The sequence below is a fragment of the Dendrobates tinctorius genome, unplaced genomic scaffold, assembly GCF_039654945.1.
Source record: "Dendrobates tinctorius isolate UK_male_01 unplaced genomic scaffold, ASM3965494v1 ptg000103l, whole genome shotgun sequence".
Taxonomy (NCBI): domain Eukaryota; kingdom Metazoa; phylum Chordata; class Amphibia; order Anura; family Dendrobatidae; genus Dendrobates; species Dendrobates tinctorius.
Genome location: NW_027361771.1, coordinates 36,396,773 through 36,415,735, shown reverse-complemented (window position 1 = coordinate 36,415,735; position 18,963 = coordinate 36,396,773). Strand labels below are relative to the sequence as shown.

Sequence of the window (18,963 nt, the reverse complement as noted above, 5' to 3'; positions counted from 1 at the left end):
GGAGGTTCAGATAAGGTAATTATTGCATATACCTGTAAATACATGTTTTTGTAATGGATTAATTTTTATAATCTTAGAAGTATTATGAAATAAGTCTATTTTGTGGTTTGTAAAACCTAAAAGTATAATCAAATCTATTTTTTATCTAGCTGAAAATCCCACTAAGGACTTGGAAGAAAGCTGCTGTGTAACTCCAAATTATATAGAAGTGGCAGATGATGCCTTGCAACATTCATCAGTAGAAAATCTCATCCATGATGTACATATGGAACTTCACACTACAGAGCAGTTCTATAATCTTGAAGAGCATTCTCCTAACCAATCACAAATTGTTACAAGCCAGACAGAGGCTGCAATGTTTCAATGCGGTGAATGTGGAAAGCAATTTGCAAAAAATGCAAATCTTTTCCAACATAAAAAAATTCACACAGGGAAGAAGCCATACTCCTGTTCAGAATGTGGAAAATGTTTCACACGTAAATCGGGTCTCACTCAGCATGAAATGATTCACACAGGCCAGAAGCCGTTTACGTGTTTGGAATGTGGGAAATCTTTTAATCAGAAATCCTTTCTTTTAACCCACAAAACAACTCACACAGGAGAGAAACCGTTTGCATGTTCTGAATGTGGGAAATGTTTTACCCAAAAACCTCACCTTGTTCAACATCAAAGAACTCACACTGGGGAGAAACCATTTTCTTGTCCTGAATGTCAAAAATGTTTTTCTAGTAAAGCCAGAGTCAGGGACCATCAGAGAACTCACACAGGGGAGAAACCTTACTCATGTTCTGAATGTGGGAAAAGTTTTGCTCAGAAACCTTCTTTTGTTGAACATCAGAGGATTCACACAGGGGAAAAGCCATATTTGTGTTCAGAATGCGGAATATGTTTTATTACCAAAGCCAAACTTAGGGATCATCAGAGAATTCACACAGGGGAGCAACCATTTTCATGTTCTGAATGTGGAAAATGTTTTAACCAGAAATCATATCTTGTTAACCATCAAAAAATTCACTCTGAAATCAAGCCATATTCATGTTCTGAATGTGGAAAATGTTTTATCAAGAAATCTATACTTGATTATCATCGTAGAGCTCACTCAGGGGAAAGGCCGTTTTCATGTTTGGAATGTAAGAGATTTTTCTCCCAGAAATCAGATCTTGTAAGGCATCTGAAAATTCACACAGGGGAGAAACCGTTTTCATGTTCTGAATGTGGAAAATGTTTTACTCAAAAATCAACTCTAACAAGCCATCAGAAACTTCACTCTTGTTTAAAGTCATATTTGTTTATACCATAGGAAGTATTTTGTAAAAAAAAAAATCAGAGGGCTGAGAAAGGGCTGTTTCCATGCTCATTATATCAAAAATGTTTTTGCAACAATCAATGACTTTAATACAACAGGTTCACTCATGCAAAACTGGCAATTACGAAAAAAAGTTTTGTGAAATTTTCCGAGATTTGACAAACCATAAAATGGTTTTAACCTGTGATTGTAATTCATTGTGTAAAGAATTGAGAAGAATGAAGCTGCAAGAGCCCAGCTTTTCTACCATAAATTCAACAATGCTCCACTGGAAACAAGTGACATAGAAAATCATGTATACTGTACTCAAAAAAGGTATACTTTTTGAAAGCAAGATGTTAAATTCTTATTCGGATGGTCGTAATATGGCTGCATTTCGGCATCCTCATTGGCAGGACTGGAACATACAAAATTGCCTCCCGCTAAACTTAAAAATAAATTGCATTCACCATGACATTTGTTTTCTTTTTTTGTTGCTTACTTATGCATTGCTACTGATGTCACACCTGCAGTGATACGTGCACAGTTATAAGGCATCGTTTACCTGTATTTTCATTACAATGGAACACACGCTTGATAACTGCAGGCACGAAGTCGTCAGTACCGCTGCCTTCCCAATGCAGAAGTGAGCGATGCAAGCTAGCCCTGGGCGAAAGCATTTGGTACAACGTGTGTCTGATGTGTCCCTGCAGTTGGTGACCATAATTACGCTTCTATACGCTGATTGTTTCACATCTGTTTCTATACTGGTTTCTCTTGGAGCATGTATTACTCTGTACAGTTTGTTTGGCACTATTGTCATTGATTTGTTCTTTATTTTGATTCTGTATGCCAGATATCTATACATTTTGATTCCTAAAACACGATTAGAATTCCTGACATTTTTAGAGACCCTCATTACTACGTCCAGTATCTGTTGTTTGTTTTTTAATTGGATTTATATTACTAAAGTATTTGATTGTTAATTATACCAGTTTTGTTCTGCATATTTTTCAACATAGAGAGGGGACCATCTTTGTGGAGTAAAACCTTTTTCTTTTTATTAGTAAATGAATTCAATTCCAATGGTGAGGGATAAAATGTCATATCAAAAGCATGGCATAGCGAAGCTAAAAAGTAGGTGCACAGTCCATGACTACGTGGTCAAACGATCAATCAGGCGATCTAAGCGTTTCTGGTGTTATCCGCTCTTAATCATGATCATACTATGCTTTCGATATGCGATTTTAACTCTCACCTTTGTAATTGAGTTCATTCAATAAAAAGGCGCAGTCAGACGGCAGTATAGCACGGACGACGAATGATGCAATGCTCGGACTGGACAGCGGCTCTCCTGAGCCAAGCGTGACTGCTGCGTAGAAATACATGCTATCACACTCGGGTCAGGAGAGCCACTGACCAGTCCATGCACTGCAATGCAATCGTCATCAGTGTTGTACTGCTGTCTGATTGCACACTAATAAAGACCATTTTACTCCATGGAGCTGGATCCCTCTCTTTATGCTGCTTACGTATTGCGTTCAAGCAAAAACACTTCTCCGCACTCCAGAACCAGCATTGATGATGGTGAGAATGGTTCTTCGTTTACATTTTTCAAAAGCTCATGTCCCTCACACTGACCAGTTATTGCTGATCTTGTTACCAAGTGGAGTAGTAACCGACTACCACAGTATCCCACTACAATATTCCAATACAGCTAATAGCGAATCCTCCCTAAGGACAACATCTGCAAGGAGTTTGTATCTTCTTCCCGTGTTTGCATGGGTTTCCTCCGGTTTCTTCAGTTTTTTCCACCGCTTACAAGTGGGTTTATAAATGAGTTAACCTGGCATACGATATTAACCCCTTCCCGACCTTTGACGCCACGTAGGTGTCATGAAAAGTTGTGCCAATACGACCCACGACGCCTATGTGGCGTCATGAATTGATTGCCCCCCTGCGGGTCAGGTGACCGGGGTCACTGAAAGGTCACCCGGCCCGCACACAGAGGACACTTGAGAGTTAACCCCCAGGGGGCGTGGCTTAGCCCCCACATGCCTATGAAAGCTCTGATTGGCTGTCAAAAGTGAAACAGCCAATCAGAGCAATTTGTAATATTTCACCAATGAAATTTGGTGAAATATTACAATACAGCCATGGCCGATGCTGCAATAGCATCGGACATGGCTGGACACCGAGACCCGACCCCCCCACACCGACTGGCGGGGGCGATCGGTCGCCGCTGTAATCATCTGCTCCCCCCACCTTCCGATCCCTCCCTCACCCCCCCCGGCACCTCCGATGTCCTGCTGTGGCTCCCGGGGTCCTGCCGTCCCGGATCATGGGCGCCGCCATCTTGGAAAATGAATTTGCCGGCTGCCTATTCATTTTTCATTCCATTAGGGTTAGAATTAGGGTTAGGGTTAGGAATAGGGTTAGAAATAGGGTTAGGGTTAGAATTATGGTTAGGGTTGGAATTAGGGTTAGGGGTGGAATTAGGGTTAGGGTTAGAATTAGGGTTAAGAATAGGGTTAGGGGTGGGTTGGGATTAGGGTTGGGCTTGTGGTTAGGGTTAGACTTGGGATTAGGGTTAGGGGTGTGTTGGGGTTAGGGTTATGATTAGGGTTGGGTTAGGGGTGTGTTGGGGTTATAGCTGGAGTTAGAACTGAGGGGTTTTGACTGTTTAGGCATCACGGGGTCTCCAAACGCGACATGGCGCCACGACTTATTTCAGCCAATTTTGCGTTCAAAAAGTTGAACAGCGCTCCCTCCATTCGTAGCCCCGATGTGTTCCCAAACAGTGGTTTACCCCCACATATGGGGTATCAGCGTACTCAGGAAAAATTGCACAACTTTGGGGGTCTAATTTCTCTTGTTACACTTGGGAAAATAAACATTTTGGGGCTAAAAAAATTATTTTTGTGGAAAAAAAACTTTTATTTTCACGGCTCTGCGTTATAACCTTCTGTGAAGCACTTGGGGGTTCAAAGTGCTCACCACACATCTAGATAAGTTCCTTGGGTGGTCTAGTTTCCAAAATGGGGTCACTTTTGGGGGGTTTCCACTGTTTAGGCACATCAGAGGCTCTGCAAACGTAACATGACGCCCGCAGACCATTCCATCAAGTCGGTATTTCAAAATGTCACTACTTCCGAGCCCAGACGTGTGCCCGAACAGTGGTTCCCCCCAACATATGGGGTGCCAGCGTACTCAGGACAAACTGGCCAACAACTTTTGGGGTCCAATTTATCCTGTTAACCTTGTGAAAATAAAAAATTGTGGGCTAAAAATAATTTTTTGAGGGAGAAAAATGATTTTTTATTTTCACAGCTCTGCATTGTAAACTTCTGTGAAGCACTTGGGTGTTCAAAGTGCTCACCACACATCTAGATAAGTTCCTTGGGTGGTCTAGTTTCCAAAATGGGGTCACTTGTGGGGAGTTTCTACTGTTTAGGCACATCAGGGGCTCTGCAAACGTACATGACACCCGCAGACCATTCCATCAAAGTCGACATTTCAAAACGTCACTACTTCCCTTCCGAGCCCTGATGTGTGCCCGAACAGTGGTTCCCCATATATGGGGTACCAGCGTACTCAGGACAAACTGGACCACAACTTTTGGGGTCCAATTTCTCCTGTTACCATTGTGAAAATAAAAAATAGCGGGCTAAAAAAAATTATTTTTATTTTCACTGCTCTGCGTTATACACTTCTGTGAAGCACCTGGGGGTTCAAAGTGCTCACTATGCATCTAGATAAGTTCTTTAGGGGGTCTAGTTTCCAAAATGAGGTCACTTATGGGGCGTTTCCACTGTTAAGGCACATCAGAGGCTTTGCAAACGTAACATGACGCCCGCAGACCATTCCATCAAGTCGGTATTTCAAAATGTCACTACTTCCGAGCCCCGACGTGTGCCTGAACAGCGGTTCCCCCCAACATATGGGGTACCAGCGTACGTACTCAAGACAAACTAGACAACAACTTTGGGGTCCAATTTATCCTGTTAACCTTGTGAAAATAAAAAATTGTGGGCTAAAAATAATTTTTTGAGGGAAAAAAAATTATTTTTATTTTCACTGCTCTGCGTTAGGCTACGTTCACACGTAGCGGAACTCTCAGAAATTACCGCGAGAATTCCGAATTCCATTCCGCGGGAAAATTGCATTTTAACTTCCCGCGGAAAAACTAGCATTTTGCAAGCGTTATTAGCTTGCAGAATTGCTAGTGTTTTCCAAGCGATCTGTAGCATCGCTTGGAGAACTGATTGACAGGTTGGTCACACTCGTCAAACATAGTGTTTGACGAGTGAGACCAACTTTTTACTATTGAGGCTGCCTATGCGGCATCAAAAGTAAAAGATAGAATGTAGAAAATAATAATAAAAAAAATATATTGTTATTCTTACCTTCCGGCGTCCCGCGCAGCCTTCCCGCCTCTCTCCACGCTCCTGGTCCCAGTAATCCTTTGTGAGAATTACCGCGATGACGTCCTTTCTCGCGGGATCGTGACGTCTCGCGGTCATTCGCGATGACCTCGAGACTTCGCGATCCTGCGAGAACTACCGTCATCGCTCGCAAAGGATTACTGGGACCGGGAGCGTGGAGAGAGGCGGGAAGGCTGCGCGGGACGTCGGAAGGTGAGAATAACAATATTTTTTATTTTAAATTCTATTTTTTACAGGGATATGGTACCCAAAGCCCGGAGGACAGTCTCCTCTCCTCCGGACCGTGGGTACCATCCGCAAATGTTCTGCTTACTTTTCGCATGGTGTGCACAGCCACATGCGGAAAGAAAGCAGAACAATGCATTCTTATGGGTGCAGGATCGCCGCGATACCGCTAAATTAATGAGAATGCTGCGTTTTTTGCCACGAAGCGATTCCGCCGCGGTAAAAACCGCAGCATTAGCACAGCATTGTGGAATCCCATAGGAATGCATGGGATGCTTATTTTTCGCGGCAAAATCGAGTGGTTAAAACCGCTGCAAAAACGCCACTTGTGAATATAGCCTTATACTCTTCTGTGAAGCACCTGGGGGTTCAAAGTGCTCACTATGCATCTAGATAAGTTCCTTAGGGGGTCTAGTTTCCAAAATGTGGTCATTTGTGGGGGAGCTCCAAAGTTTAGGCACACAGGGGCTCTCCAAACACGACATGGTGTCCGCTAACGATTGGAGCTAATTTTCCATTCAAAAAGTCAAATGGCGCTCCTTCCCTTCTGAGCCCTGCCGTGCGCCCAAACAGTGGTTCCCCCAACATATTGGGTACCAGCCTACTCAGGACAAACTGAACAACAACTTAAGGGGTCCGATTTATCCTGTTACCCTTGTGAAAATAAAAAATAGCGGGCTAAAAATAATTTGAGGAAAAAAAATATTTTTTATTTTCATAGCTCTGCATTTATAAACTTCTGTGAAGCACTTGGGGGTTCAAAGTTCTCACTACATATCTAGATAAGCTCCTTGGGGGGTCTAGTTTCCAAAATGTGGTCACTTGTGGGGGGTTTCTACTGTTTAGGCACATCAGGGGCTCTGCAAACGCAACATGATGCCGCAGAACATTCCATCAAAGTCTGCATTCCAAAATCGTGCTCCTTCCCTTCTGAGCTCTCCTATGCGCCAAGTGGTTTATGACCAGTGTCATGTGGTGTCCCCCCCCCCCACATATGCGGTATCGGTGTACTCAGGACACATTGCACAACAACTTTTGTGGTCCAATTTCTCATGTTAGCCTTGTGAAAATAAAAAATAGCAGGCTAAAAAATCATTTTTGAGGAAAAAAATGATTTTTTATTTTCACTGCTCTGCGTTATAAACTTCTGTGAAGCACTTGGGGGTTCAAAGTGCCCACCACACATCTAGATAAGTTCCTTGGGGGGTCTAGTTTCCAAAATGGGGTCACTTGTGGGGGAGCTCCAATGTTTAGGTACACAGGGGCTCTCCAAACGCGACATGGTGTCCGCTAACGATTGGAGCTAATTTTCCATTCAAAAAGTCAAATGGTGCTCCTTCCCTTCCGGGCCCTGCCGTGCGCCCAAACAGTGGTTTATGACCACATATGAGGTATCTGTGTACTCAGGAGAAATTGCCCAACAAATGTTAGGATCCATTTTATCCTGTTGCCCATGTGAAAATGAATAAACTGAGGCTAAAAGAAAATTTTTGTGAAAAAGAAGTCCTTTTTTTTTTTATGGATCAGTTTGTGAAGCACCTGGGGGTTCAAAGTGCTCACTATGCATCTAGATAAGTTCCTTGGGGGGTCTAGTTTCCAAAATGGGGTCACTTGTGGGGAAGCTCCAATGTTTAGGCGCACAGGGGCTCTCCAAACGCGACATGGCAAACGCTAAATATTCCAGCATACAGTTGTGGCCAAAAGTATTGACACCCCTACAATTCTGTCAGATAATACTCAGTTTCTTCCTGAACATGATTGCAAACACAAATTCTTTGGTATTATTATCTTCATTTAATTTGTCTTAAATGAAAAAACACAAAAAGAATTGTCCTAAAGCCAAATTGGATATAATTCCACACCAAACATAAAAAAGAGGGTGGACAAAAGTATTGACACTGTTCGAAAAATCATGTGATGCTTCTCTGATTTGTGTAACTAACAGCACCAGTAACTTACCTGTGGCACCTAACAGGTGTTGGCAAAAACTAAATCAAACCTAACAGGTGTTGGCAATAACTAGATCACACTTGCAGCCAGTTGACATGGATTAAAGTTGACTCAACCTCTGTCCTGTGTCATTGTGTGTACCACATTGAGCATGGAGAAAAGAAGGAAGACCAAAGAACTGTCTGAAGACTTGAGAAACCAAATTGTGAGGAAGCATGAGCAATCTCAAGGCTACAAGTCCATCTCCAAAGACCTGAATGTTCCTGTGTCTACCGTGTGCAGTGTCATCAAGAAGTTTAAAGCCCATGGCACTGTGGCTAACCTCCCTAGATGTGGACGGAAAAGAAAAATTGACAAGAGATTTCAACGCAAGATTGTGCGGATGTTGTATAAAGAACCTCAACTAACATCCAAACAAGTTCAAGCTGCCCTGCAGTCCGAGGGTACACCAGTGTCCACCCTTACTATCTGTCGGCGTCTGAATGAAAAACTAACCTGAAAAAGCCTAAAACGTTTTGGAAGCGTGTTCTCTGGTCAGATGAGACAAAAATAGAGCTATTTGGGCAAAGGCATCAACATAGAGTTTACAGGAGAAAAAAGAGGCATTCAAAGAAAAGAACACGGTCCCTACAGTCAAACATGGCGGAGGTTCCCTGATGTTTTAGGGTTGCTTTGCTGCCTCTGGCACTGGACTGCTTGACTGTGTGTATGGCATTATGAAGTCTGAAGACTACCAACAAATTTTGCAGCATAATGTAGGGCCCAGTGTGAGAAAGCTGGGTCTCCCTCAGAGGTCATGGGTCTTCCAGCAGGACAATGACCCAAAACACACTTCAAAAAGCACTAGAAAATGGTTTGAGAGAAAGCACTGGAGACTTCAAAGGTGGCCAGCAATGAGTCCAGACCTGAATCCCATAGAACACCTGTGGAGAGATTTAAAAATGGCAGTTTGGAGAAGGCACCCTTCTAATATCAGGGACCTGGAGCAGTTTGCCAAAGAAGAATGGTCTAAAATTCCAGCAGAGCATTGTAAGAAACTCATTGATGGTTACCGGAAGCGGTTGGTCGCAGTTATTTTGGCTAAAGGTTGTGCAACCAAGTATTAGACTGAGGGTGCCAATACTTTTGTCCGGCCCATTTTTGGAGTTTTGTGTGAAATGATCAATGTTTTGCTTTTTGCTTCATTCTCTTTTGTGTTTTTTTCATTTAAGACAAATTAAATGAAGATAATAATACCAAAGAATTTGTGTTTACAATCATTTTCAGGAAGAAACTGAGTATTATCTGACAGAATTGCAGGGGTGTCAATACTTTTGGCCACAACTGTATTTTCCATTCAAAAAGTCAAATGGCGCTGCTTCCGTTCTGAGCCCTGCCGTGCGCCCAAACAGTGGTTTATAACCACATATGAGGTATCGGTGTACTCAGGAGAAATTGCCCAACAAATTTTAGGATCCATTTTATCCTGTTACCCATGTGAAAATGAAAAAATTGATGCTAAAAGAAAATTTTTGTTGGAAAATTTAAAATGTCCATTTTTTCCTTCCACGTTGCTTTAGTTCCTGTGAAGCACTTGAATGTAGTTTTGAGTAGCTTGAGGGGTGCAGTTTTTAGAATGGTGTCACTTTTGGGTATTTTCTGCCATATAGACCCCTCAAAGTGACTTCAAATGTGAGGTGGTCCCTAAAAAAATGATTTTGTAAATTTTGTTATAAAAATTAGAAATCGCTGGTCAACTTTTAACCCTTATAACTTCCTAACAAAAAAAAGTTTTGTTTCCAAAATTGTGCTGATGTAAAGCAGACATTTGGGAAATGTTATTTTCTAACTATTTTGTGTCACATAACTCTCTGGTTTAACAGAATAAAAATTCCAAATTTGAAAATTGCGAAATTTTCAAAATTTTTGCCAAATTTCCGTTGTTTTCACAAATATGTGCAAAAATTATCGACCTAAATTTACCACTAACATGAAGCCCAATATGTCATGAAAAAACATTCTCAGAATCACTAGGATCCGTTGAAGCGTTCCTGAGTTATTACCTCATAAAGGGACACTGGTCAGAATTGCAAAAAATGGCCAGGTCATTAGGGTCAAAATAGGCTGGGTCATGAAGGGGTTAATGACCTTCTCTTAGGATAAGTTATTAACCCCTTCATGACCCAGCCTATTTTGACCTTAATGACCTGGCCATTTTTTGCATTTCTGACCAGTGTCCCTTTATGAGGTAATAACTCAGGAACGCTTCAACGCATCTTAGCGATTCTGAGATTGTTTTTTCGTGACATATTGGGCTTCATGTTAGTGGTAAATTTAGGTTGAAAATTTTTGCGTTTATTTGTGAAAAAAATGGAAATTTAGCGAAAATTTTGAAAATTTTGCAATTTTCAATTTTTTAATTTTTATTCTGTTAAACCAGAGAGTTATGTGACACAAACTAGTTAATAAATAACATTTCCAACATGTCTACTTTACATCAGCACAATTTTGGAAACAACATTTTTTTTTGTTAGGAAGTTATAAGGGTTAAAAGTTAACCAGTGATTTCTCATTTTTACAACAAAATTTACAAAACCATTTTTTTTAGGGACCACCTCACATTTAAAGTCACTTTGAGGGGTCTATATGGCAGAAAATACCCAAAAGTGACACCATTCTAAAAACTGCACCCCTCAAGCTACTCAAAACTACATTTAAGAAGATTATTAACCCTTCAGGTGCTTCACAGGAACTAAAGCAACATGGAAGGAAAAAAAGGACATTTTAATTTTTCCAACAAAATTATTTTTTTAGCATCAATGTTTTCATTTTCACCTGGGCAACAGGATAAAATGGATCCTAAAATTTGTTGAGCAATTTCTCCTGAGTACACTGATACCTCATATGTAGTCATAAACCACTGTTTGGGCGCACGGCAGGGCCCTGAAGGGAAGGAGCGCCATTTGACTTTTGGAATGGAAAATTAGCTCCAATAGTTAGCAGACACCATGTCATGTTTGGACTGCCCCTGTGTGCCTAAACATTGGAGTACCCCCACAAGTGACCCCATTTTGGAAACTAGACACCCCAACGAACTTATCTAGATGCATAGTGAGCACTTTGAACCCCCAGGTACTTCACAAATTGATCTGTAAAAATGAAAAAGTACTTTTTTTTTCACAAAAAATTTCTTTTTGCCTACATTTTTTCATTTTTTCATGGGCAGCAGGATAAAATGGATCCTAAAATTTGTTGGGCAATTACTCCTGAGTACACTGATACCTCATATGTAGTCATAAACCACTGTTTGGGCGCACGGCAGGGCCCTGGAGGGAAGGAGCGCCATTTGACTTTTGGAATGGAAAATTAGCTCCAATAGTTAGCGGACACCATGTCGTGTTTGGACTGCCCCTGTGTGCCTAAACATTGGAGTACTCCCACAAGTGACCCCATTTTGGAAACTAGACACCCCAACGAACTTATCTAGATGCATAGTGAGCACTTTGAACCCCCAGGTAATTCACAAATTGATCTGTAAAAATGAAAAAGTACTTTTTTTTTCACAAAAAAATTCTTTTTGCCTACATTTTTTCATTTTTTCTTGGGCAACAGGATTAAATGGGTCCTAAAATTTGTTGGGTAATTTCTCCTGAGTACACTGATACCTCATATGTGGTCATAAACCACTGTTTGGGCGCACGGCAGGGCCCTGAAGGGAAGGAGCGCCATTTGACTTTTGGAATGGAAAATTAGCTCCAATAGTTAGCGGACATCATGTCGCGTTTGGAGAGCCCCTGTGTGCCTAAACATTGGAGTACCCCCACAAGTGACCCCATTTTGGAAACTAGACACCCCAACGAACTTAGCTAGATACATAGTGAGAACTTTGAACCCGCAGGTACTTCACAAATCGATCTGTAAAAATGAAAAAGTACTTTTTTTTTACAAAAAATTTCTTTTTGCCTACACTTTTTCATTTTTTCATGGGCAACAGGATAAAGTGGATCCTAAAATTTGTTGGGCAATTGCTCCTGAGTACACTGATACCTCATATGTAGTCATAAACCACTGTTTGGGCGCACGGCAGGGCCCTGAAGGGAAGGAGCGCCATTTGACTTTTTGAATGGAAAGTTAGCTCCAATCATTAGCGGACACCAGGTCGCTTATGGAAAGTATGTAGTGTACGTCAGGTTGGTGTGTGTGGTAGGGTATGCACCACACACCCACCAACCTGACGTACACTACGCCACACACACACACACCAACCTGACGTACACTTCGCCACACATACCAACCTGACACTACATCAGGTTGGTGTGTGTGGCGTAGTGTGCGTCAGGTTGGTGTGTGGTGTAGTGTACGTCAGGTTGGTGTGTGTGTTGTAGTACACACCACACACACACACACCAACCTGACGTACACTACGCCACATACACACCAACCTGACGTACACTACGCCACACATACCAACCTGACACTACATCAGGTTGGTGTGTGTGGCGTAGTGTACGTCAGGTTGGTGTGTGGTGTGGTGTACGTCAGGTTGGTGTGTGTGGTATAGTATACACCACACACCAATCTGACGTACACTATGCCACACACACACAACAACCTGACGTACACTACGCCACACATACCAACCTGACACTACATCAGGTTGGTGTGTGTTGCGTAGTGTACATCAGGTTGGTGTGTGGTGTGGTGTACGTCAGGTTGGTGTGTGTGGTATAGTATACACCACACACACACCAACCTGATGTACACTATGCCACACACACACACCAACCTGACGTACACTACGCCACACATACCAATCTGATACATCAGGTTGGTGTGTGTGGCATAGTGTACGTCAGGTTGGTGTGTGGTGTAGTGTACGTCAGGTTGGTGTGTGTGGTGTAGTACACACCACACACACACACCAACCTGATGTACACTACGCCACACACACACACCAACCTGACGTACAGTACACTACGCCACACATACCAACCTGATACTACATCAGGTTGGTGTGTGTGGCGTAGTGTACGTCAGGTTGGTGTGTGGTGTGGTGTAGTGTAGTGTACGTCAGGTTGCTGTGTGTGGTATAGTATACACCACACACACCAACCTGAAGTACACAATGCCACACACACACACACACCAACCTGACGTACACTACGCCACACATACCAACCTGATACTACATCAGGTTGGTGTGTGTGGTGTAGTGTACGTCAGGTTGGTGTGTGTGGTGTGGTGTACGTCAGGTTGGTGTGTGTGGTGTGGTGTATGTCAGGCTGGTGTGGGTGAGTTCTGTAGTGGAGTGTCAGGATGTGTTTAGTCCATGGACGTGTGATGAATTCTGAAGCATTCATTCAAACACAGTCCAGGTTTGTCGGGACACGTTTCACATTGGAAACGAGTTTCCCTTCTTGTCCCCCTTTTATAGCATACCCGGCACCGTTTTTTTTTTCTCTCCTCACGGGGAAAATGTTGCCCTGGTACCATACGGGAAACTTGAGTTCCAGGGGTGCTGGGGCGCGCTCCGTCCTCCTCTCCAAAAATCATGGCCTTTATCACCGCCTCCTGGAAATCAAGGAAGGAGTGGTTCTGGCCTGCACATCGTGATAGCACGCATGCGTTATACAGTGCCATTTGTACGGGGTACACAGCCAGTTTTTTGTACCACACCCTCGTTTTCCGCATGGCACTATAGGGCTGGAGGACTTGATCAGAAAGATCAACCCCCCCCATGTGATGGTTGTACGCCAGGACACAGTCCGGTTTGTGGACCGGTACTGGGGTACCTCGAATGGTGGTGGCCGTGGTGCCGGGACCATGGATTGTGGTCAAGACAAAGACATCTCTTTTGTCTTTGAACTTGACCACAAGCATGTTGCCGCTACATTGGGCTCGAGTCTCACCCTTTCGGAGAGGCTGCTCAATTAGCGGCAAAGGGAGACCCCTCTGGTTTCTGCGCACGGTACCGCAAGCGACGGTAGCTCTGGCAGAGAGGGATTGAAATAGTGTGATGCTTGTATAAAAGTTATCAACGTACAGATGGTAACCTTTATCAAGCAGAGGGTGGACCAAATCCCACACTATTTTCCCACTCACCCCCAAAGCAAGTGGACATTCTGGGGGCTGGATCCTACTGTCCTTTCCTTGGTAAACTCTAAAGCTGAGAGTGTACCCTGAGGTACTCTCACACAGCTTGTAGAGTTTCATCCCGTACCTTGCCCTTTTGCTGGGCAGGTACTGACGGAACTGAAGCCTCCCTTTGAAGTGGATGAGGGATTCATCCACACAAATTTCCCTTTCGGGAATGTACACTTCAGCAAACTTGTTGTTGAAGTGTTCGACGACTGGCCGAATTTTGAACAGTCTATCAAAATTCGGGTCATCGCGGGGAAGGATTTCAGTGTTGTCCCTGAAATGAAGAAATTTATGAATAGCCTCAAACCGTTTCCGAGTCATCACCATGCCAAATACTGGAGTTTGATATAAAATATCAGTACTCCAGTATTGGCGAATTTCTGGTTTCTTCACAATCCCCATGTGAAGGACCAGTCCCCAATATTTAATCATTTCTACAGAGTCCACAGGACTCCAAGTAGAGAATGAAGAAATTGGGTGTTCCGCCAAAAATTGTTGGGCATACAAGTTTGTTTGCTCCACCATGAGACTGACGATTGACTCCGAGAAAAAGACTTTGAAAAAGTCTATTTCCCTGAAGTTGGCAGTCTCAAACTGGATTCCTGATTGGGGAACAAAATCAGGAATCCGTGGAGCAAAATTTTCAGGGACGGGGGTCCAGGAGGGAGCACTAGTGCTAGGTTGGGCGTCACTAGCACTAGGTTGGGGGAAACTCACACTTGGCTGTGAGACTTCCTCCAAGATACCCGACTCTTCCTCTAAGGCCTCCGACTCTTCCTCTCTGGGCTCCGGACGATTTCTCGTCCTGCGACATCTCGGTGGTGGCAAGTCTGTGTCGCTGGAAGAGGAAGCGTGGGAGGAATAGAGAAAGGTGGGGTCATCTCTCTCACTATCAGTATCAGAGGCAATAATTTCATATGCCTCCTCAACTGAGTAGACCCTTTGGGACTGGGATGAGCGGGACATTGTGCGTGTGGTGTGTGTGCGTGTGTAAAAATCCTTTATTATAGTGTGCGTGTGCGTGTGTATGTGCGAGTGTTTGGTGAAACTTTTTACTGGAGAATGGGCTGTCAGGAGGGGACTGTCAGGCACGCGGGGGGCAGGAGGGGACTGTCAGGCGCGCGGGGGGCAGGAGGGGACTGTCAGGCGCGCGGGGGGCAGGAGGGGACTGTCAGGCGCGCGGGGGGCAGGAGGGGACTGTCAGGCGCGCAGGGGGCGCTGAGGAGAATTAGGTGGAGACGGAACCAGCGGTGGCAGCAACAGTGGGGGTGATCAGGGGTGCTGGGGGGTGATCGGGGCAGAGGGGGGCTGTCAGGCACCGGGGGGCAGGAGGTGGCTGAGGAGATAAGGAAATAAAAAAACCTGCAGCAGGGGATAATCAGGGGTTAATCAGGGGGGCAGGGGTTAATCAGGGGGGGCAGAGGTTAATCAGGGGGGGCAGAGGTTAATGAGGGTGATCACTGGGACACAGGAGGGGGCTCTCAGACAGGAGGCAGTAGGCGGCTGAGGAGCTCGCAGATGTGGATCAGCAGGTGGATGATCGGGGGTGCTGGGGGAGATCAAGGGTGCTGGGGGAGGATCAAGGGTGCTGGGGGAGGATCAAGGGTGCTGGGGGAGGATCAAGGGTGCTGGGGGATCACCAGGGGCAGAGGGGGGCTGTCAGGCACCGGGGGGGGCAGAAGGTGGCGGAGGAGATAAAGAAATAAAAGAACCTGCAGCAGCAGGGGTTAATCAGGGGGGCAGGGGTTAATCGGGGGGGCAGGGGTTAATTGGGGGGCAGGGGTTAATTGGGGGGCAGGGGTTAATGAGGGTGATTACTGGGGCTCTCAGTCACAGGAGGCAGTAGGCGGCTGAGGAGCGCAGAAGAGGTAACAGCAGGTGGATGATCGGGAGTGCTGGGGGAGATCGGGGGGTGCTGGGGGAGATCGGGGGTGCTGGGGGAGATCGGGGGTGCTGGGGGAGGATCAAGGGTGCTGGGGGATGATCAGGGGCAGAGGGGAGCTGTCAGGCACCGGGGGCAGGAGGTGGCGGAGGAGATAAAGAAATAAAAACCTGCAGCAGCAGGGGTTAATCAGGGGGGCAGGGGTTAATCAGGGGGGCAGGGGTTAATCAGGGGGGCAGGGGTTAATGAGGGTGATTACTGCGGCACAGTCACAGAAGGCAGTAGGCGGCTGAGGAGCGCAGAGGTAACAGCAGGTGGATGATCGGGAGTGCTGGGGGAGATCGGGGGTGCTGGGGGGAGATCGGGGGTGCTGGGGGGAGATCGGGGGTGCTGGGGGGAGATCGGGGGTGCTGGGGGGAGGATCAGGGGGCAGGGGTGAGTGAGCGGAGGTGGGAGGGGCTGGAATTAGGAGGTGGAGGGGAAGTTATACTACCGGAAGGCAGTGGTGGCAGCGGCAGCGGCGATGACAGCGGCGGCGGTGGCGGCGATCGCAGGTCAGGGCGGCAGTCTGGCACCTCGTTCCTCAGCTTCCACGGACAGGATGAAGTTGAGGAACGAGGCAGCCATGATTTTATCCCGCCCCTCCACATCTGATTGGAGGGCTAGCGTCACATGGACGCTAGCTCCAATCAGATGCGAGGGGGGTGACAAAAAGGTCACTGGGAGTGATCGTATCCCCGGGGGGGCGAAGCCACCCCCCCTGGGGTCAAGTCTAGGTCCTCCTGTACCGGCGGGTCGGGTGAACTTTCATTGAACCCGCTCACCCGACCCGCAGGAGGGAGATCTTTTCATGACGCCGCATAGGCGTCATGGGTCGTTTTGCAACGACTTTTCATGACGCCTACGTGGCGTCAAAGGTCGTGAAGGGGTTAATACCAGATTGGTGAGGGTCAACATCCGGCACCACCACCGATCACCTGTTACCAGGCACGGTGGTGAACGGGTATAAACAGCACGAAGAGCTTCTTAGAATAAAAACAGCAAAAATGCTGTAAAAAAGAAAAATGTGTGTGAATCCACCCTACTTGAAAGCCTAAAGAACTGGCTGCTTATGTGTAGCTCAGATGATACGGGGGGTGGCATATAACATGCATGGATATAGGAGGAACATTCTGGATAATGTACAATAAAAATGGGAACCTTATGTCCAATTTGCCTTTTTTGTCTGTTTTTTTGTGTTGTTCCAGTACACACAAAGGAAATAAAAAATGTGTAATTGCAATAGTTTTCTGGGAAAAATAGTTCATTTTCTGGAACAATTTCAATGGTGCCAACACTTTCGGCCATGACTGTACACATTATTAGGTGATCAATATAGTACCTACTGTTATATGCAATTCACTAGAAAGAATATCAAATCCCCCAAAACATCACAAATAACACAGCCAAATTTTCCAATACCTGGTCATAATATTAACCCCTTCACTACCAGGGGTGGTTTGCACGTTAACTCCCGGGCCAATTTTTACAATTCTTAACACTGTCCCTTTATGAGGTAATAACTCTGAAACGCTTCGATGGATCCCGGTGATTCTGACATTGTTTTCTCGTGACATATTGTACTTCATGTTGGTGGTAAAATTTTATTCAAATAACTTGCGTTTATTTGTGAAAAAAGCGGAAATTTGGCGAAAATTCTTAAACTTTCGCAATTTTCCAACTTTGAATTTTTATGCCCTTAAATCACAGAGATACGGCACACAAGAAACTTAATAAATAACATTTTCCACATGTTTACATTACATCAGCACAATTTTGGAACCAAAATTTTTTTTTGTTAGGAAGTTATAAGGGTTAAAAGTTGACCAGCGATTTCTCATTTTTGCAACACCATTTTATTTTTACGGACCACATCACATTTGAAGCCACTTTGAGGGGTCTATATGATAGAAAATACCCAAAAGTGACACCATTCTAAAAACTGCACCCCTTAAGGTGCTCAAAACCACATTCAAGAATTTTATTAACCCGTCAGGTGCGTCACTGGAATTTTTTTTGAATATTTAAAAAAAATGAACATTTAACTTTTTTTCAAAAAAAACCAAACTTCAGGTTCAATTTTTTTTATTTTACCAAGGGTAACAGGAGAAATTGGACACAAAAGTTATTGTGCAGTTTGTCCTGAGTACGCCGATACCTGATATGTGGGGGGACCACTGTTTCGGCGCATGGCAGAGCTCAGAATGGAAGGAGCGCCGTTTGACTTTTTCAATGCAAAATTGGCTGGAATTCAGATCGGAAGCCATGTCACGTTTGGAGAGTGTAAGAGAATGGTCAGCCATAATATACTGAGCGGCCATATTGTCTCTAGCAGCCATCTTGTCGAAAGTTAGAGAAGATTCAACTTTTACAAAAGAGCTAATAAAATATACTAAATGGAGGATGGAAAATGAGATAATTTCTCCTACCAACCTCAGTAGATGTGCATAGAGGAAGATTGGATCAATAGGGGAATAGGGTCACCAAATATATGGTCAATGTGTGTTTATGTGATATTGTTGGTGGAGAGAAGAATCATTAAAATGTCAAATGCATGAATTTATGTATCAAGTCTGAAAGCAGTGATAAGATTTTGGGACAGTAGCCATAGATACCAATGACTTATGGGTTTTAGTGTTGCTTGGAGAAACATTAATTAATATCTTCATATTATGTCATTATATTCTCTGTTCTAAACCACGTTTCTCTAGAATTACCATGTAAACGCCTTAGAATTATAATGTTAACGCCCTCTGCGGCAAAATGCAGCTTTCTTTGTTCTCATAATGTATAAGAAGCTCCTGTTATTGTTGCTTGTTGCCATTCCACCGCCATCATGCCATCGTGCCACACCATGATCTAGCACGGGGCCTTATCACCGCCAGACCTCCTAGCGAATCTCTGCCCGTCTGCATTCCTGTTTTTGCCCGCATATTCCGACTCCTCTGTTATTCTGTATCTGTTTTGCCGTGTATCTCCGAATAAACTTCAACCTCAGCTTCGAGAAGAATTGTCTG

The 18,963-nt window shown here is 44.4% G+C and overlaps 1 protein-coding gene across 2 annotated transcripts in view; it reads left to right on the top strand.

Moving 5' to 3' along the window:
• The window catches only part of LOC141100184 (uncharacterized), a 79,484-nt gene extending 77,724 nt beyond the window's left edge, over nucleotides 1–1,760 (top strand). For both annotated transcript variants that reach the window (XM_073588485.1, XM_073588486.1), the window contains exon 7: nucleotides 150–1,760. In XM_073588485.1, the coding sequence (XP_073444586.1) occupies nucleotides 150–1,300 (1,151 nt within the window). In that variant the 3' untranslated portion in view covers nucleotides 1,301–1,760. The remainder of the gene's footprint in view (nucleotides 1–149) is intronic.
• Nucleotides 1,761–18,963: the final 17,203 nt, after the last annotated feature.